The sequence below is a fragment of the Physcomitrium patens genome, chromosome 23 (genome assembly GCF_059467195.1).
Source record: "Physcomitrium patens ecotype Gransden chromosome 23, ASM5946719v1, whole genome shotgun sequence".
NCBI lineage: Eukaryota > Viridiplantae > Streptophyta > Bryopsida > Funariales > Funariaceae > Physcomitrium > Physcomitrium patens.
This window is the reverse complement of record NC_143432.1, coordinates 10,709,328-10,730,362: the sequence shown is the minus strand read 5'-3', so window position 1 is coordinate 10,730,362 and position 21,035 is coordinate 10,709,328. Positions and strand designations below refer to the sequence as shown.

Below are 21,035 nucleotides of genomic sequence, written 5' to 3'. Positions count from 1 at the left end.
AGGAAGATAATTCGCAACCTCTAAAATGCTAGTACACTTCCAAGTAGAAGGGTAATCTACACTCTAACGAGGAAGAAACTAACTCTGATATCTGAGGTGAGTTGAATCTTGACAAACTGTCATGGACACAGAAATACAAGCTCGAGATCTAACAAGAAGTTCAAGAAGAACTGGCAAGAACTAGATTAATCAGATGAATACAAGAACATTACTAGAGAGGTGAGCTAGAGCTCCATGAAATGTGTTGTCAAAACTAAAGAACTCTTCAGCCTCGATTCTAATATATACTCCTATTTAGGAAGCTTCTCAAGCAACTTCTATCAACTAGGAAGCTTCTAGAAGGTTTCAAAGACTTACTTCTAGAAGGTTCTAGAAACTTGTCTCTAGAAGGTTCTAAGGACTATGTCCCTAACACATGTCTTTATAAAGATTTGATTTTAAGATCACTTATTGACTTCAAAAACAACAAGATTTGTCAAATGCATTTTTTACATGTTCTTATCTTGTTGTTAAAAAAGGACATGAAGCTTTTGATCAACAAAGAAGAATTTTCTTGAAGCCATAGTATTTTCAACTTTGAGCAATAAATCAATATTGACTATTGATTCAATCTTTCTAAAGTTAATTCAATTGAATATGTCCTTTGATCCTCTTATTGATGATATTATAAATAATTTTAATAAGTCACATGAGCCTTTTAGATTTGAATTTAAGAATAATCTATTCTATTTTGAGAAATAATTATATATTCCAGAAGGCAAAGAACAATTACATATTCTTCAAGTTCATGCTTGAGAAGCTTCCTAGTTTGTAGAAGTTGCTTGAAAAGCTTCTTAGTTGGTGGAAGTTGCTTGAGAAGCTTCTTAGTTGGTGGAAGTTACTTGAGAAGCTTTCTAATTGATAGAAGTCGCTTGAGAAGCTTCCTAGTTGGTGGAAGTTGCTTGAAAAGCTTTCTAATTGGTAGAAGTTGCTTGAGAAGCTTCTTAGTTGGTGGAAGTTATTTGAGAAGCTTCGTAGTTGGTGGAAGTCACTTAAGAAGCTTCCTAGTTGATAGAAGTTGCTTGAGAAGCTTCCTAAATAGGAGTATATATTAGAATCGAGGCTGAAGAGTTCTTTAGTTTTGACAACACATTTCATGGAGCTCTAGCTCACCTCTCTAGTAATGTTCTTGTATTCATCTGATTAATCTAGTTCTTGCCAGTTCTTCTTGAACTTCTTGTTAGATCTCGAGCTTGTATTTCTGTGTCCATGACAGTTTGTCAAGACTCAACTCACCTCAGATATCAGAGTTAGTTTCTTCCTCGTTAGAGTGTGGATTACCCCTCTACTTGGAAGTGTACTAGCATTTTAGAGGTTGCGAATTATCTTCCTCTAAACTGATACTTCTTTTGTTACAATATTGGAGTCTTATTCTTCTTAGAGAGAGTAGATTACCCCTTTTCTTGAAACTCTTAAGGCATTTTAGAGGTTGCAGAGTACCTTCCTCTAAACCAATATTATCTTCTTGTAGAGTCATTTCTGTCCTTCTCTTAGAATGGCTGGAGGCCAAGACATTAATATGATGGAAAGTTCGGAGTCCAAGTTGAATGCTATCATGAATGCCCTAGCTACGTTATCACAAAGAATTATAGAAATTGAAGGAGTTGTGGCAAGGCTTCATAATGATGGAGCATCTGGGATGGCACAATCTAGGTTGCACCAGCCTCAAACTTCTATACTTGGAGAAGCAACTTTGCCTCAGGTTCAATAAGCACCGTTAGTTCTACAACATAAGGAGCCCCGAGTTAGCCTTTCAGACAAGTTTGATGGTACGCATTCCAAGTTTCGAGGATTCGTCAATCAAATCAGGTTGATAATAGTTTTACAGTCCAAACTCTATCCAACGGAGGAATCACGTGTTAGGCTTGTTAGAACCTTACTTATAAAACAAGCTCTATCATAGTTTGTTCCTTTGTTTGAAAAACAATCGTCCATACTAAACAACTTTGAAACCTTTTTGGAGGCGTTTGCGGAAGCATTTGGTGAATACGACAAGGTTCGATGGGCTACAAGAAAGATCCAGTCACTACGACAAGGGATGCACTCTACATCAGTCTATGCATCGGACTTCAGGCAACTAGCATGCGACATCAATTGGGACAAAGAAGCATTGATGAGTCAATTCTATTGGAGTTTAAGGGATGATGTGAAGGATTTGCTGTTAACTCTTCCTGATCCGCGAACGCTCAACAAAGTTATTAGCCAAGCCGTGAAGTGTGATAATCGCCTATTCCAATGTTACCAAGATCAACGTTCAAGACAACATATGGTTTGTCATGCCCCAACTATGTCGACAAACAACGTAAATTCACATTCGGAGATAGAAGACATGCAAATTGATGCGGTTCATGTCCAATCCCTTACTCTAGAAGAAAAAAAGCGGCGTATGGAGGAAGGTCTATGCTTATATTGCGATGAAGAAGGCCACAAAGTTGGAAACTGTCCTAAGAAAGAAAATCGACGCATTGTCAAGACCAGAGGCATGTTTGATCAGGAAAATGAGGATGCCCAGTCACAATAGGAACCGTGCGGCAAGACAGTAAAATATCGCAACAACAACCAGGTTCCTTTCTTTCTGCTCAACTCGCCCTTTGTTTTACAATCCCTTTGTTTATTGGCCCTCAAAAACTGAGAACCTTAGTATTATTAGATTCAGGAGCATCTGCTTGTTTCTTAGACAAAGAATTTACGAAGCGTCATAAGATCCCTTTAGTGCAAAAATCCAAACCTATTCACATTAAGGTCATAGATGGGCGACCTTTATTATCTGGTAGTATCACCCATGAATCAAAACCTATAGAAGTGACGTTAAAGGGCCATAGTAGCGATATTATTTTCAATGTTATTAGAACCCCATCAAATCCTATTATTCTTGGTCTTTCCTGGTTGGAAAAGCATAATCCATCCATAGATTGGAGGTTGAGGAAGATGACCTTTCTCACAAAATCATCCAAGATCAAGCCTAGTAGAAAACCTCGAATAGAAAAATTCTTATTCATTGGAGCAAAAGCGTTTGTAAGATCATCCAAGGAAGGCACACCATTTTTCATTTATGCGGCTCCAACTACCGGGGAGAAGATCTCGACAACAAGTATACCGGAGCAATATAAGGATTTTAAAGATGTGTTTCAAAAGAAGAATGCTGACATGCTACCGGAACACTGACCATATGATTGCGCCATAGACTTGCAGGAAGGAGAACAACCGCCTTTTGGCCCAATCTACAAACTATCACAGATAGAGTTGGCAGAGTTACGAAAGTACATTGACAAGAATCTAGCCAAGAACTTCATCCGTCATTCAAAATCGTCAACTGGGGCACCCATCTTATTTGTGAAGAAGAAAGATGGCTCGTTGCGGATGTGCGTGGACTATCGAGGCCTCAACAAGATAACAAAGAAGAATCATTACCTGTTACCCTTGATTTCTGGTTTCTTAGAACAACTTGGATGTGCAAGGATCTTTATAAAAATTGATCTAAGGAGAGCTTATAACCTCGTAGGAATCAAGGAAGGAGATGAGTGGAAGATAGCGTTCCGTATAAGGTATGGCCATTTTGAATATAATGTCATGCCTTTTGGTCTTACCAATGCTCCAGCAGTCTTCCAACATATGATGAATGACATTTTTTGGGAGCACCTTGACGATTTTGTTGTCATCTACTTGGATGATATTCTGATATTCTCCAAAAATGAGGAAGAGCATGAAAAGCATGTTCGTTTGGTCTTGGAGAAACTACGCGAGCGAGGACTATATGTCAAGTTGGTGAAGTGTTTATTTCACCAAATAGAGATGGAGTTTCTGGGATTTGTTGTGACTACGGAAGGCTTGAAGATGGACCCTAAGAAGGTGGAAGCAATCGTGTCATGGGAGGTTCCGAAGACGGTTAGAGACGTACAATGCTTTCTTGGCTTTGCTAACTTCTATCGAATCTTCATCAAGAATTACTCTCAAGTTGCTGCTCCTCTCACTCAATTGACATGCAAGGACAAGCTGGAATGGGGACCTCTAGCGGAGAAGGCATTTCAAGACCTAAAGATGGCATTTACTACGGCTCCAATCTTAGTACATCCAGACTTTACAAAGGCCTTCTATTTAGAAACTGATGCTGTGGATTTTGCTTTGGGAGCTGTACTTTTACAAATGGGAGAAGACAAGAAGCTCTATCCGGTTGCATTTTATTCTCGAAAGTTCTCTGCTGCTGAAATCAATTATGAGATCCATGATAAAGAACTTCTTACTATAGTGGATTCTTTCCAAGAATGGCATGACTTTTTTGAAGGAGCTACACACCGAGTGACCATATACACTGATCACAAGAATTTGGAGTATTTCATGTCGGCTCGAGTTCTACATCGACGTCAAGCTCGGTGGAGTATGTTGCTCTCTTGATTCAATTTTGTTATCACTTATCGACCTGGAAAGCAGCAAGAACTATCCGATGCCTTATCGAGGAGATTGTATCTTATACCAAAGGTTGGAGAAGCAGCATTTGATCAACAATGTATGACGTTGTTGAAGCTAGAGCAATTTTGGCTTTGCGCTACTATTGTGCCAATTGATGCTGACTTCCTGAACCAGGTATGTGCCGTAATCATTGAAGATCCAGTAGCCATTGATATCAAGCAGCGTATCAATGACGACAAGTTCAAGGTGGAGGGAGATCTTTTATACTTTGAGGAGCTGTTGTATATTCGAAAAGGACTAGCACGACTCCGAGTTTTTCAATCTCGCCACAATTTTCCAGCTGCGAGACATTTTGGATTCAACAAGACCTTGGAGCTTATGTCTCGAGATTTTTGGTGGCCTCAAATGTGGAAGGATGTGAAAGATTTTGTCCTCTCCTATGATATTTGTTCAAGATTCAAGAATCCTCGACATCGCTCTTATGGACTTCTACAACCATTGTCGATTCCATGCCGACCATGGTCTTCAGTTTCTATGGACTTTATCATGGACCTGCCATCATCGAACTCATTTGACAGCAACTTTGTCGTGGTAGATCAACTTACAAAGATGGCACACTTTATTCCTTCCAAGAAGACATAGTCTAGTGAAGTCAGAGCAAGGCTCATTCTCGATAATGTGTATCGATATCATGGACTACCAGTTGATATCGTATCAAATTGAGGAACCCAGTTCGTATCAAAGTTTTGGAGATTTCTTTTTGAAATACTGAAGGTGGATATCAAGCTTTCTTCGGCTTTAGATCCTCAAACTGACGGCCAAACGGAACGGGTAAACCAAGTCTTGGAACAATACTTACGATGCAACATCAACTATCAGTAAGACGATTAGACCGCATATCTGTCGCTAGCCGAGTTTGCATATAACAACACCCTCCATGCATCGACTCAATACACATCATTCTTTGCTAAATATGGGTATCATCCGAAGCTTGATTTATTGAGTCCGTCAACAAATAACAATCCAACAGCTGAAGGATTTGCAAAGCAACTATTAGAGCTTCAAAATACGTTGAAGCTTCAATTACAATCCGCTCAAGAATCTTACAAGGCGTCTATAGATAGATTTCGGAATCAAGCACCTACTTTCAAAATTAGAGATAAAGCATGGCTTCTTCGATGGAATATCAAGACCAAGCGACCATGTGATAAGTAGGACTATCGAAGATTGGGACCATTTATCATCCAGAAGCAAATCAATCCTGTGGCATACCGTCTGGAATTACCGGCTTCTATGAAGATACATCCAGTCTTTCATGTTTCTCTGTTGGAGCCTTATCAAGAGTCGTCCTTTCCTGAAAGAGTGCAATGTCTACCACCTAGTATTGAAATCGAGAACCACAAGGAATACGAGGTCGAAAAGGTGTTGGATTCACGGCAAAGGTGAGGCAAGTTGGAGTATCTTATTCATTGGTGTGGCTATAATATTAATGAATGAACGTGAGAACCAACTGAATATCTTGCCAATGCGCCACAAAAGATATAAGATTTTCATCTACAACATCCTCATAAACCTAAGCCGGTTCGACGATAGTTTGCTTCTGAAGCTTGCTCGTTCAAGAATATCAAAAAAAAAAGAGAGCACGACCAAAACTCATAGTTGATAAAGTAGAATTTTTTCAATAGCCTTCTGATATGGATAGCCAAGAGATAGATACTATGCTAGTCAGATTATCTCAATCGACTAGCTCATGAAGGCAACCCCAACATGAAAAACCGCCTATATCATGATGACGACGGAGGATATCGAGTAATCGATCACTGGTGATTGTATTTGAATTCGAGCCTGCTTATGATGGTCAACCAAAAGGCCTGTTTGCAAGATAATTTCACAATGAAGACACGGAAGTTCATGCTTGGTCAGAAGTAGAAGGCGAGGGCCTCTACTATTGGCTTCAAGGACCGATGAACCACTTGCCTAGTGAACAACAGTTGGAGTTTATAGCAGACGTTATTCCACAGGTTTTTATTTTCTTACATTGATATTGATTTTCAATAATATTTCTTCTCAGAGACCTCGAAGCTAAACAAGGGGGTGATGTTAGGGACATAGTCCTTAGAACCTTCTAGAGACAAGTTTCTAGAATCTTCTAGAAGCAAGTCTCTGGAACCTTCTAGAAGCTTCCTAGTTGGTGGAAGTTACTTGAGAAGCTTCCTAGTTGGTGGAAGTTGCTTGAGAAGCTTCTTAGTTGGTGGAAGTTGCTTGAGAAGCTTCCTAGTTGGTGAAAGTCGCTTGAGAAGCTTTCTAGTTGGTGGAAGTTGCTTGAGAAGCTTCTTAAATAGGAGTATATATTGGAATCGAGGCTGAAGAGTTCTTCAGTCTCGACAACACATCTCTTAGAGCTCTAACTCACCTCTGTGGTGTTGTTCTTGTATTCATCTGATTAATCTAGTTCTTGCGTGTTCTTCTTGAATTTCTTGTTAGATCTCGAGCTTGTATTTCTATGTCCGTGATAGTTCATTGTAATTTTTCAACAATCGGGTATTTTTTACATAAGACTTTGGAGCTAATATTGAGAAATTTTTGGTGTCCTCAAATATAAAAAGTAGTCAAAGACTTTATACAATCATCTGATGTTTGTTCAAAATTAAAAACTCTTCATCATCCACCTTATTGACTTCTTCAACCATTATTTATTTTGAAACAACCATGGTCTTTTGTTTGTAAGGATTTTATTAAGAATCTTTCAAACTTAGATTTGCATGATTCTATATTTATAATAACAGATCATTTTATCAAGATGGCACATTTTGTACTATGTACAAAATCTATCATTGGTGAAGAAACAATCAAGTTTTATTTTTTTTATAATATCTATTGCTATTATGAATTACTCAATTATATGAATTTTATAAATATAGTAAAGAAGGTTGATGATTTTTATTGACGTCATCCATTAAAACCAAGATGAATAATAACAAATCTTTGCTCTTAAAGAAATGCAGTTCAAAAAAAATTACATTTTACCTTCTATTCTTATTTATAGTTTATGTATATTTGTGGTGCTAAGGAAATAGAATACTAAAAACCATTAGATTTAACTCAAGAGCTATCATTTTTTGTCTTATCAAACAATACATTGCAATTGTCATAGCTTTCAAGACAATATAATTGAAATGAAGATCTTTAAGAAAAATAAATTCTTCTTCAAATAGATGGCAAGATACAACATATTTGGTATCACAACCTTGTAAGAGATTCCAAATGTTTGGTAATTTTATTAGAGGTAGAAATGACTCTTGATAGTCTTACAAATATTTAATTTGAAGGAAGTTATGAAAGCCTCAACAACAACCAAATAATAGGGTGGTTTATTTGCCTTAAAATGAGACATTATTGATGGTTGAGAGAACTTATCAACCTCCTTCAAAAGAAACAAAGATTAGAGTATGTGGCAAACACAATTTGCCACAATGTGGACTTCTTCAACATATGATGCCAATTCCTTGTGGAACTCATTCCTAGAAAGATGAACAATATTACAGACATACAAATTTACCTAAATAAAAAATACTAAATAAAAAATTAATGTATGTAGATTTAATATTATCTTATGAAAAGCTTCTTAAAAGCTATATAGACAACTTCTAAACAAAATCTCAAGAAAATCCTAATTCTAACCAAATCCTAGACCAAATCTGAAGCGCTAATCAAATCATAAACAAATCCTAAACTAGTTCCTATAGAAAATTGGAACCTCAACAATTAATGATCAAATCATTGATATCAACTCAAAATTTGCATACTTTTTAATATCTTAGTTAAAAACAAGCTCAAGAAAGATGAAATCAATTCTACTTACCAATTAAAAGAAATACAAGATAATCCAATCAGGTGTTAAGCAGCCTCCTACTTCAATCCAAATACTAAACTTTTAGTACTAATATTTCCTTCTTAAACTATTAAATTGCTTCCAAACTTCATCTAAAATTTTGAAAATTGAGTCTAGTATCCATACAAAAATATTTAATTTCAATCCAATTGATAAATTACTGAAGAACTTAGAAATACTCACTAACCCTCGAACTCCAATTTTTAAGACCTTCAAAAACCTACAAAAACCTTCACACACTTTGATCTAATTGTTCAATTGACCTCAAAATTTGCACACACATTTATAACTAGTACACCAACACATTGCCCAAAATTCACTTATCTATATACTACAAAACTTAAGAAATTCTTAAATTTGTATACATATTTGTATTTTTTTAAATCTAAATCAACTAAGAACATCACTATGAAAATCCTCCAAAAACTCAATATTGATTCAACTGACATGAATCCATGCCCAAATTTTTTTCATCAAGTTTGCTCTGAAATTCCACTCTTTGATCTATATTAGAACCTTAGAGTCACCATAGGTCATAGTTTTGTGCCTTACCATCTGATTTGACCTAGATTGACAATTAGGCTTCTTTGGGTATCATTTCTTAGCTTCTTAAGATAAATTTACTAAAATCTACTCTCAACTCCTTCCTACATATGTCTATATTATTTAATTTTTTAATCTACTTTATTTTGCCTTATTTATAGTTCTACAAAATAAGTAGAAGCATATTTTACAAAAGGACAACATTAACATCTTTTAATTTTACTATCTTTTTGTCTATTATCTATATTTTAAAGATAATTTTCTATTATATTTTAAAATAAGATCTCCTATAATATAATGCTTTCTTCTTTCTTTCTTTTATTAGCTATGTTACATCATAAGAGCATACAAAAAAGAAACTTACCTTGTAAGTTAAGACATGTGTCTTGCAAATTGGACACATGTTAGAAGTCCTATAGGATGTATCTACATAGCTCTTAGTTGATAGTATATACAAAAGCAAGAGTAAAGCTTTCTTCATTCTTGCCAATGCTTTTTTAGTCCTTAATCTTATTTCAAGACTTTTTAGTCTTATTGTCTTAAGCAATAGCCATTCTAGTTTTAAAACCATATTAGTTTTAAATAAATATTTATTTTTTTTGAATAATAGAAGAGTATATTGAGATTTTGGTTCTTTGAAATTCATGTCTTTGATATATAACCACATGGTATTTTAAGCATAATATGATATTTTTAAATTATAATTTTGATATTATATAGATTAACATATAAAATATTAATTTGTAATAACTCTATATTTCAAATTATTAAAGAATTAAAATAATATGGTTTTTTTTTTTCTATATTAAAATTTAAAGTGGCATTTCATATCTAATTTAATAATTTGACTAGTAATTGTTAGTGGCAACAATAATGAAATAAAAGAACAAAATCTAATTAGATGACTTAATTTCAAACTTAGAATTACTAATATATATATATATATATATATATATATATATATATATATATATATTAAAAGTAACTTTAAAAATAGTTAGATCAAAAGAATTACATCAATAAAAAAAATATAATTAATTATCATTATTATTTAAAATCTAATTAGAAATTTATAGTTATAGTAAAATTGGAAAAAAAAAATAAGAAACTAAAGAGTTAGAACCTACTACAAGATTTAAAAAAAAACAAAAATGATTTAAAATAAGAATTTTATTGAAAAATTGAGTACTAGTAGAAGAAATTAACAAAGACATATGGAGTCTTAGAAAGAATGAAATGGAGAATTAGAGACTAACTTGAAAACTAATAAAAGTGTTTTGAATAGTAGGATTGAGAGGAGGAATCAAATACTTCTTTAAGAACTTGTTCAAATACTCAAGTTTTATCTAAGGAATAGAATGGGAGATAATAAAAATAAAAACAAAACACAAGGATTTGCATATAATCTTATTTTTTGAAAAGGTTGAATAAGAGGCTGTGAACTAACTTGAAGACTTGCATAAGTGTTTGAAGTTGCCAAATGATTGGGTATAAACATTGTAAAAAGCAAAGTAAGAAAGATATAAATATAGATAAGATTTTTTTAAATCTTTTCTATCAACTTTAGACAATTGCATACTTGTTTTTTGCATGATGGTGATGTATTTATATTAAAAGACAATAATGTAATATAAACATTGTCTGATTTTTATCTACAAGACATTCCTTTTAAACAATTGCAAGATATGTCATACCAAATAACTGTGATTCTTTCTAGTGATTTGTATCTTTTATTTATTTACTTATTTTAGGCTATTTCTTTTTCTTTTTTAATATATAGGATTGGATATCACTTTGCATTCTCCAACACATTTTAAATGCCATACATGTCTCATTTACCAACTCAACTATTCTCTTCACTCATCTCCGCTCATCAATGCTATGTAAGAGATTGTTTTCACTAGAATTTTCTTATTCCTACTACTTTGCATTTATGGCTAAGTTCCCAAATAATGCGGGTGGGACATAGACACATACAAGCACATCAAAATTAATTTCATTAGTGCTTTCCAACATCCATGAAATTTTGAAATAGATAAAAAAAAACAGTATAGGACGAATGGATGATGGAGTAATTTCATCCATCACAATGGCAGCTTGTGCTCCCTTGTCTTCAAAGGACAGAGTGGGCTTCACCGCTGCTGCAGAGAATTCCCGTTTTTTTTTTTTTTTTTTTTTTTTTTTATTATTATTTTCTTTTTGTAGTTCGGCGAAGGATTTGTGGAGTTGGGTCATCGATTTCTGTTTGTGGGGGTTTAGAAGAGAGATTGAAGAAGCGATCACCATGTCTTGGCGGGGGAGGTTGTCGCAGGTGGCGCAAGAGCTTCGGATTCATTGCTGCCAGACCTCGCCTGCGTCCACTGTCACTAGGTCTCACTACGGCTCATTCTAATGTTGTTTCACTTGGGTTTGCAGCTTGTTTCTGGATCCCTTCTCCAATATTCTTGGTTTTCCGATCGCTTAAACAATGAAAACGGTTTACTACCATTCTGAATTCGGATTTAGGGTTTCACCTCTGGGAGTGTGGATAACAATGATTTTGGGTTGACGGCAAGCTTGCAGTGCACTGAAGTGTAGGTTTTTATGCTTCGATTGAGGCTACTCATCCATGGCTTAGTAAATTGTGAGAGCATTGGTTTGTAACCTCTATTGTATGGATGCCAGGAAATTTATTCAGAGGAACTATGCTGACTTGAAAGCTCTGAACCCAACGATGCCCATCCTGATCCGCGAGTGCAGTTGCGTGCAGCCTCGCCTTTGGGTTCGTATTGCTCTAAACCCCTCCTCCGCATTTGATAGTCAATTAGAGCCAGTTTCATGCTCCAATGTCGACGTTTGGGATCAGTGCTGGAGATCATGTGTGCTCTAGTGTAGAACTAAGCTCCCATTTTGTAAAACCTTCCCGAGCTTCAGTTATTTTGGCGAAATTTTGTGACAATGGTGTGACCTTTAATGTGCAGATAATGGTGTGGAGAGAAGTGTAGAGCTGGATGGTATGACGGAGCAAGAAATCGATCAATCGCTGGAGAGTTTGTCAAGCAAAGCACCCAAGGCTAATTGATAAAGTAGAATGCCTCCAAGTAATCATCAACTTGACATCAACCATTGTTGTTAACCATTTTATTCAAAGCCCCGCAAGGATTATTCTCGAAGCTTTTGCCTGGATATCTCACCTACTCAGTAGTTGTCTAGAATATTCTCTTGCTTTTCACTGTAAGGTAGGGTAAGGTGGTTCGCCTGCAGAAAGTGATTGTGATTACTTTTACTGTAAACGGTGTAGAAGGCAGCCAACAAGTCATCATCTGCCACCCATTCATCTGAAATAGCTGGTACCTGTTTCTGAGGGAATAATTAAGCTGCATAGTTTTACGTAAAAGTGTATCTAGGCCTTCGTACCATAAATGTCTCTCGTGGAATTCTTTGATATTCAATTTTGCGAAACATGCACCAGATTCCGATGTCTTAAATTTTTTTTTAACAAAACTATATATGTATGTATTTATATTCGCTCCTGGTTCCACTAACCGGCATAATAGGCATCAAAATGTAAATTGAACGTAAACAGAATGTGTATTCCTGTGTGCAGGTAGTATAGCTGACATAGAGCAAACAGTTGGATGCTCGGAACCTCCAACATTTTTAACCAACGAACATGAGGTGGCAATTTCAGTCTCTTTTTTCAAGTTTTTTTTTTGAGTTAACTTCTGAGAACATCAATCGAAACCAAGCATCTGTTCAAGCGAGTAATGCATTCTGTTAGCTCTTCAACTCTTTTTCTCTGTTTCTACGATTACTACAGTTGTGAAGAGGAGACTCGCCTGTGAACATCCAACACTTGAAGCTACAACGGGTCAACAGGAAGTAGCAAAAAGTTTCTACAACGAAATTGATTCCTACACAAGTGCTCTCTTCAAAGTGTTTCACGAGTCCTGCACTTTTGTCCACTCATTCTTGCAGTGTCTTCCAGGAGAAATTTGTGTAGAGAGGTAGATGATGGGTGCTTCCTGTCTGGAAGAATTGTGATTTAAGAACTAGAAAAGTCTGCAGTTACAATTCTCAAAATCAGCCAAATTCCTTAGACATCTGGCACAACCGAATTGCACATGCCGTGCCTCCACTTGATAAGTGTTCCTGATCAGTCCTTTGCAGCATTTCCAGTTTCTACACCGTCTTTTTGCATCGTAGCATATTCGCGAAAACGTCGTTGACTGTACCAGTATGACATCAGGGATGGAAGCTCAGTGATGGGAAAACATCATTGCAGTCTTTTTTGTAAGAGACTTCGTAACAGGGATCTGTGAGAGATACTAAGGTGTTTGTGCCAGAGTATCAAGAAATCCTGACCTGTTAAGTTCGGCAAGTGACTGAAAAGCTTATCGATTTTATTGTGTCGAAACTTCATAGGTTACGGCAGAAACGATGTGGAACAAACACACGCAAGATCACATCACACAGACTTGGGAGATATTGGGAATACGAAGAATGGTTGATGACCAATCGTCTGTGCGTCTTAACTGGTAAGGCAAATAATGCTTGTACGGTTTGCAGGATGACCAGATGGTCTACAGACTTGCATCCCCAGGTAGCAGATAGTTATTCGGCAGCTTCTCTGTCTCTTCTGTCGAACTCAACATGGATCGTAGGTAGGTTTTATGCACCTTCGCAGTAGCATAAAATAATAGTTGCAGTACTTCACAACGAATGTAACCTTATACATGGAATCTGCAACAAAATTAAATATGAACTTTGTTTCAGCATTCGGCTTTACTCACGCCACGGAAAAAAACATTCTCAAGTTCCTTGCACACTCTTCATTTGACACTTCGCTTCCAGGAATTAAGTGCCTAGGTACTGTTCCAATTATGTCGTGAAATGGATTGCCTCGGGAATACCAAAGTTAATGAGGTTCAGTATTCCACGTATCTCTATGCAATCAGCAGCTCGTACTTTCAAGAGGAATAAGGTTGAAACTGCGTTCAAGTGGCTGTATGTTGCAATGATATTAACTCTAAACCACACTGCAACGACGGTCTGATTATCCAACTTGATAATTAATCCACACAGTCCAGCGCCGCAGAGGTCTCTCTCATCTTCTCGAAAGGTTCATTGCGTGAAGTATCGGGGCTAGCTGAGGTCTCATAAAAGCATCAGCCAGCTATCCTTCGCATTGGGGTCCGTGCAGACGCATAGGCTCCAGCTGAGGCAGCGCAAGAGCGGCTCCAATAGAATTTGTATAACCAAAAACTCGATGTACAAAAAAGTTAATACAATTTCCTGCAGATTACTATAAAAGACTCTTCTGCGAACTGCAACCCTCGCGATGAGATTGTGCCCGTGACCTACTCCATTCCACAACATCAGAGACGTGTCGTGAACCTGAGGAGCCCATACGAAATCGACTGGTTCTATCTAAACGTATTCCCTCTCCCTGTGCTTGTCAGGTCGACTTATTTGTTCTTGGTTGGTGGAACTAGAGACGCGCAACGCTGGTGTCCATTTACCCCCTCACCATTCATTACATATATTCGAAACCCCTGCTTCAAAAGTATACAGCCTTGGTCAAACACCGATCGCATTATGTTTCTATACCTGTTTGAGAATTTTTCTTCTCGTGGATGTGTGCAAAAGATTCACATCCACCAGCCCCACTGCATGTCTCCCCTGCCTTCACAACCCATCTCTGCGACACAGTTCATTCTCAGCCATGTGGTGGGACGCTCAGAGCCTCTGGACCTCGTCTTTTGCGATGTACGTCCTGCACGTACTGCAATGCACTGGGGGGATTATCAATCGCAAAATATTCTCCACAAAAAAAAAAGTAGTCGGAACCTTCACAGAGGAATTTAATAAGGGGATATGCAAGTGTTTCCAGCTTTCCGTCAACGACTTCGGTGACGAGGTGAGTCTCACTCTCAAGACGCTGGGGTACCATCCAAGCAACGCAGGGTCTAGGTACTTGACCCCCAGTCCTCCACACAGGAACCAGCCACCAACTGGCATAGATGGTACAATCACCCACCCTTCATCTGCCGGGCCCATTTGCAATACAGTACATTGATCGTCACACATTGACGCAATCGTAAACCTGCAAAAAGTTGATGAAAGTAAAACTCACAAAAAATAAAATAGGGCCTGCCACCTCCAGAGGCTGCTGTGCACCCAATATTGAATAATGTTCACAAGCACCTCAGCTGTCGAGGTTCAAAAACTATCTGACTGATGCAGGAAGTCCCTCCTCGCGTTTTGGTAACTTCTGATACTATCAGAGTATTGCGTTCGGTTTTAGCAACGCTATGCATCGCGAATTTGAATCCTGCCAGATCTCCCTTCTTTTCTAAAGTTTCTTGGGCGACTCTTCACGCTCGGAAATGAGCCTGATGTAAGGTCCTGTATTCCTTCCAGTGTCGGTTTGTCGAAGTTGTAATACATCGCGCAGTGTCTATGTCGTGTATTGTGTCATATATCTCGACTTTTTCAGAGTATGAGCGGGTGACAAATATGGGGGTCAAGTGCTGGATTAGTCTGTGAAATTCAAAGACGCGCGCGAGCTGTTGGTGGTTGGGATTTGGGGTAGATTGGTGGTGATGGTGATGGTGATGGTAAGGATTTTAGGGTACAAGACCGTCTGCATGGTGTGCTGAGTGTTTTTATTTTTTTTTATTTTTATGTTTTTCCTCTCCCATGAAAGTGCAGGAGGTAGGGAATTTTTTTGGAGAGGAGAGGAAAACTGGCCGCATAGACATGAAATTGCGGGCTACGGGCGCAAGGTTTGATTGTTCTCGTTTGGTGATGGCAGTACTGCTGCTGGGTCTGTCAGGATTGTGGGATGATCTGTAGAGTTGCTGAGTATTCCGCGTGACTTGGTGTGATGGCTTGCTTGCGTGGCGGCTGATATTTGAGAAAAATCGTATAGAAAGGTCTGTAGGCTCACAGGATGGTGCCCTTGATTGACATTAGAACCTGCTTGACTTTAGGGGTTTGGTTGAATATAGCTATGGTGCGAATGGGGAGATTATGAGAGCGAGATTATGTGGAACGAAGCTTTGACGACAGAATTAGGATCTCTAAATTCCTTCGAATTTAGTACCTAAGTGGATTTTGTTTTACGGCGAGGGATGTAAACAAATGTGAGGACAGTTTCAAGGCGGGTTCGTCTCTGATGATTTGCATTCACTTTTGGTGTCGTTTTAGTCTTCTTAGAAGTAAAGCTTTGTCATTGCTTACCGACTTTCTCGATCCTTCTTGCCCTCTTGCACCGGTCCTTCACTCAATCAGATTCTCGTGAATGAGTGCAGCTGCCTTAGAGAAACGATTTGAGTTGTGAGGGTGCTCAGCCTAGTATCCTGTGTGCTCCTAGTCTCCTCTCTTTTTAGTAGGTATGTCGCATAATTCTGTCTCTTGTATAATGAAAGACTTCTAAATTGGAGTCATTCGACTTCCATCATCGTTCTCTGCAAAACAGAAATCATGTCTGTACTTGACTGGTCGTTAGTCTTCCTGCTGATAACTTAGAACGACTCTGAAAGACGGTGTAAATCCTCCGGCTGTGATCGCTCACTGCCTCTCTGACGGCTGTTGCAGTGCAACGCCCACAACTCCAAAAGTAATCGCCTAAAGAAAATGCTTGCACCAATTATAAGTTTCTCCGTCGCTGGTAGTGATTAAAGAGAAAGAGAGTTTCTACGCATGTGCTTTCGTGATGGTCGAAACTCGTCGAGCGTTGACTCGTGTCGATGACGGTTGGATCCTTTGACTTCCATCACAGCTGTAAATTCTTGACCTGCCTCCGCAAATAAGTATGTTGGATTTATTTACGGTGTAGCCTTGAAGCCTTAGTGTGATGCCTTCGTGCCGACTTGTGTTGGAGTTGCATTGTCGGTGCCATTTTGCGCGGTTGATTGGAATATTTTGCAGGTTTTAATTTCGCGAATTTGAATATAACCCCCACGCATCATTAGGAGGCTATATATCCAGCTTCAAATAAATAAATAAAATTAAAATCGACTTTTTATTTATCTTATCAGCTATTGTCAGGCTGTTCCTCAGTAACCAATTCGTCCAACCTATGTTGGTTTTCGTTGACCCTTGGGGTTATGTTAATTATCATCCTTAGTCTTATTCATCGGTCAAAGTACGCAGCTACTAATAGGTTTTATGCAAGCATGCCTCTGTATTCAAAAGCTTGATTCAGGTTTTACTACAGCTGATGCTCATATTTGTCGAACTGCACGTTGTAACCTTTAAGATTTAATGTGTTTCTCGCAGTTTCACAACTTGTTATCTTTGGTTGTGTATCGCTTGTTGATATTGGTCTGCATGTTTTCTATAATCGATGACTTGAAACTGGGATGTGAACAGGTCTTCTTGTTTATTCCGATGCCTAAGATTCTGTGGATTGTCTGCAGCTGTTTGCATGGTCATGGGAGAATTGATATTGAAGAACGGAAACTTTGCGAAGACGGTGCAGTTGTCGGGTAAATTTACAGATTTCTCTGGGCACTTTTACAGCATTGTGGAATCCTCTACTTTCAAAATTGAAAAACATAAGTGATGATTCAAGCAGGGTGGTTCATAGGATATGCAAGTGTTTAGAAGTTGCAACTTTCTTGTAGTTGGAAACGCATATTCTTTTCTATGAGAGACACCAGTTACCTGGTTGTCCGATGACACAATACACCCTATGTATTATCCAGTTGAGACCGCAAACAATCCATTCTAGATAGCCGAGTGAGATTTGGCTCATCACCAATTGTGGGAAATCGCAATGGCTGAAAGTTCTTTGTACTCTTTAATGCAAAGGGTACTTGAGATTTGCACTTTTATAACCTCGATTGGAGATTTTAAGACCCATAAAAAGGAGTGCTCCACCCTCATCAGGCGTGTGAAGCTGCTTATCCCACTATTTGAGGAAGTCAGAGACTTGAAACTAACCATTTCTGAAGAAGACTTAGCATGCTTCAACGCCTTGGAGGCAGCTCTCAACAATGCCAAGATCTTACTGCTCTTGTGCAACACAGGAAGTAAACTTTATCTGGTGGGCTTTTTTCTTTACAGACTAATACTGCACGGATGGAAATGGAAACCATGGGGAAACTTAACTTTTGCTGTTCTCATCTGGCTTTGTCTACGCAAAGTTGTGGGCTGCTATATGTTCAGACATTTCTTATTAGCAACTTTATTCCCTTATCCTGTCTTACCTGCAGTAATTTGTTGTCTTTTAAAGAAAACGCGTGTAGGCCTATGCGTGTTAGTAATATTGTATTAAGCCCCTCTTGGTATTTTTCCGTAATAGGTCTTGGAGCAACAAGAAGTGGCAAAGCAATTTTTACTGCTGGCTGCAGCATTTCGACAAGCATTAAACAAGCCGCTTTCTCTTGACATTTCAGATGAAGTGAGAGAGCAGGTAAGTCATAAGAGTGAATTAATGTTTTTATAATCCGGCTGTCGCCATGTTTGCACTTCTGAATTTTTGTGAAGTACCTCAGTCTCTAGCAAACGAGAGTGTTCGTGACCGTACAGAAAGTTTACAATTTCTCTGTGATTATCATTCTCATTCTTCTAAGTTCTCTAGGTTGATCTTGTGCGCAATCAATTTCAAAGATCGAAGAGCCTGGAAGATCCCCTTGACGCACATTTGAATAGTGAATTACTTTCAGTATTGAGTGAAACTCATGACTGCTCGAAAGATAAACTGAAGGGGTTGGCTGATATGTTCAAGTTTGACACGGCAAGAGCATTGATGAAAGAGTTACAAGCTTTAGATGGGATGAAGTTCTACATGGGCTTACATGAAGGTGTTCCAAGCTCCACATGGGCTTTGGATGGAATTCCAATCAATGAGCGAGGATTTGACCAGCTCTATGCACTTCTGAATGATTTAAGAAGCCTCTTTCCTAGTGAAGAACTAGAGCAAGACGGTCCTGAATTGAAAAAGCTGCAAATAGCGCAGAGGGCTGGCGTGGAGAAGGCTAGCATGCAACCTGCTTCTCCCGACGCAGGAATAGACAAAGGAGTACTAAATATTCCAGATGATTTTAAGTGTCCTATTTCTCTGGATCTCATGAGAGACCCTGTTATTATTGCGACTGGCCAGGTTAGTGAAACCCTTGTATATCCAATTTTATATGTGTGCATCATTGTTTTTTCTCGTTGTGAAACGATGTTGACCATCGGCAGTTACAATTAGAAGAAATCTATATTAGAATTACTCTTTAGGAAGACCTTCCAGAAATCCAGATCTTTTCCTGACTGATAACCCAGTTGTAAGCAATCCGTGAGTGCTCTATGGGTTGGAGACATAGAAAAAAAAGCAACTGTGTTTTTATTTATTTTTATTTATTTATTTATTTTTTTATTCCTTTGCAGTTTCTATTTGAGGTTTTCAAATTGTGTGAGCTCTGATGCCTCCATTACTTCACGCTTTCGGGAATCTTAATCGTACTCTAAGTCAATGTGGGTGCTGCAGACATTCGAGCGTTTATGTATCCAGAAATGGCTGGATAGTGGGAAAAAGACTTGTCCAAAAACAGGCTTGTCCCTACCCCATACCCACTTGACACCCAATCATGTTCTTCGCAGTGTTATCGCCGAATGGTGTACACTATATGGTGTAGAAATGCCCAAAAAACGAGCGAAGGGCTCTCAGTGCTCACCAGAAGACAAAGCTGCTATCGACGAGCTTGTCAAAAAGTTATCAAGTCCCTTATCCGAGGTACAAAGGAATGCTGCCTATGACCTCCGTCTGCGGGCGAAGAAAAATGTCGATCACCGTAGCTTCATTGCTGAACAAGGGGCCATCCCTCTCTTGGTTAGATTACTACATTCACCTGACCAGAAGACTCAGGAACACTCTGTGACAGCGCTCTTAAATTTGTCGATCAACGAAAGCAACAAAGGACGGATCATGACTGCAGGTATTAGGTCAATCAACTGGAGGGTATTAATTTTGATGGGTATTTGTCGCGCCCACTTGTTTGATTTAGTATCATTCAATCATCTGCTGTTCATGGAGATTGTTAAAAAAAATATGTGATTAGTTCACAGGTGCGATAGAACCCATCGTCGAGGTTTTGAAAAGCGGCTGCATGGACGCCCGGGAAAACGCTGCAGCCACGCTCTTCAGCCTCTCCCTGGTGGATGCAAACAAGGTCACAATTGGAGGCTCCGGCGCTATTCCTGCCCTGGTTGCACTACTTTATGACGGAACATCACGAGGCAAGAAGGACGCTGCAACTGCGCTGTTCAACCTCTCCATCTTTCAGGGAAACAAATCTCGCGCAGTGCAGGCTGGAGTGGTACCTCCTCTCATGAAACTTCTCGAAGAGCAACCGGTTACCATGCTGGATGAAGCCTTGGCAATCCTGGCTATCTTGGCCACGCATCCCGACGGCCGCTCCGTTATCAGTGCAGTCGGACCCACCCCTATATGGCTGAAGATCATCCAGTCTGAGTCGCCACGAAACAAAGAGAACGCAGCTTCAATCTTGTTGGCGTTATGCTCGTACGATCCTGAGTATGCAAAGCAAGCGAGAGAGACGAATGCTGCTGAGCTTTTGACTGCTTTAGCTACTTCACGGGAAGCTACAAACCGCGCCAAACGAAAGGCTACCGCACTGTTGGATCTTCTGAAGAAGCAAGGGTATGAGGATGTCGACAGAAGGGTCGAGGGTCTGAACATGTAGCACTAGCGAAAATTGCTTCTTGTGCATCGAGTACAATGTTGACAACCTCCAGTATGTAGGTTCGTGGCTAGCAATCAGTTCAAAAGCATAAAATCAGTCAACATGCCGTGTCCCTACATGATCAGAAAGCTCTGCATGTCCATAATCAGCGGTCGTCTTGTATGAGTTTTTGGTAGAGGACTTTATCCTATTGTAAACTTGTCTCTTGAACCAGGCACCTACGCCTCATTAATGGATTCAGATGATGAAATGCAAGGGACCACGTTGAGTTTGTTGGGAGGATGTCCAAAAGCTGTCTAAGCAATTAGTTGTCTGTCGTAATTGGCTTGAAGACCTGCAAAATGCTTCTTCGCTTCGAACTTTGTTCCCTTGTTTCCGATTCTATAGTGGCCGTACCTGGAATATTCACTTTGCAGGTGTTTCATCTCGATCCCAAAACGTGCTCCATTTCCTACTGTGAGCTTTCAACCAAA

At 38.7% G+C, this 21,035-nt stretch overlaps 2 protein-coding genes and 1 long non-coding RNA gene across 11 annotated transcripts; 2 read left to right on the top strand and 1 right to left on the bottom strand.

Moving 5' to 3' along the window:
• The first annotated feature begins 11,057 nt into the window (after positions 1-11,057).
• On the top strand, positions 11,058-12,333 carry LOC112276106 (NADH dehydrogenase [ubiquinone] 1 alpha subcomplex subunit 2). Its single transcript, XM_024507138.3, has 3 exons — positions 11,058-11,251; positions 11,546-11,642; positions 11,842-12,333. Exons 1-3 carry the CDS (start codon positions 11,166-11,168, stop codon positions 11,863-11,865), a joined length of 207 nt encoding a protein of 68 aa, XP_024362906.1. The 5' UTR covers positions 11,058-11,165; the 3' UTR covers positions 11,866-12,333.
• Positions 12,334-13,162: 829 nt separating this feature from the next.
• On the bottom strand, positions 13,163-15,021 carry LOC149986532 (uncharacterized). Its single transcript, XR_016500225.1, has 2 exons — positions 14,471-15,021; positions 13,163-13,603 (listed from the first exon to the last, which is right to left on the bottom strand). It is a non-coding gene; the product is annotated as an uncharacterized LOC149986532 (long non-coding RNA).
• A 45-nt stretch (positions 15,022-15,066) lies between these two features.
• Positions 15,067-20,821, top strand: LOC112276104 (U-box domain-containing protein 13). Of its 9 annotated transcripts, none has more exons than XM_024507128.3 (7): positions 15,067-15,260; positions 17,287-17,355; positions 17,681-17,915; positions 18,174-18,284; positions 18,453-18,974; positions 19,347-19,794; positions 19,925-20,821. In XM_024507128.3, exons 1-7 carry the CDS (start codon positions 15,250-15,252, stop codon positions 20,560-20,562), a joined length of 2,034 nt encoding a protein of 677 aa, XP_024362896.1. In that variant the 5' UTR covers positions 15,067-15,249; the 3' UTR covers positions 20,563-20,821. The 9 variants fall into 9 exon arrangements, with proteins under 9 accessions (XP_024362896.1, XP_090102591.1, XP_090102593.1 ...); XM_073530601.2 differs by lacking the exon at positions 15,067-15,260 and adding an exon at positions 15,548-15,648; XM_024507127.3 differs by lacking the exon at positions 15,067-15,260 and adding an exon at positions 16,701-16,795.
• The last annotated feature ends 214 nt before the right edge of the window (positions 20,822-21,035 follow it).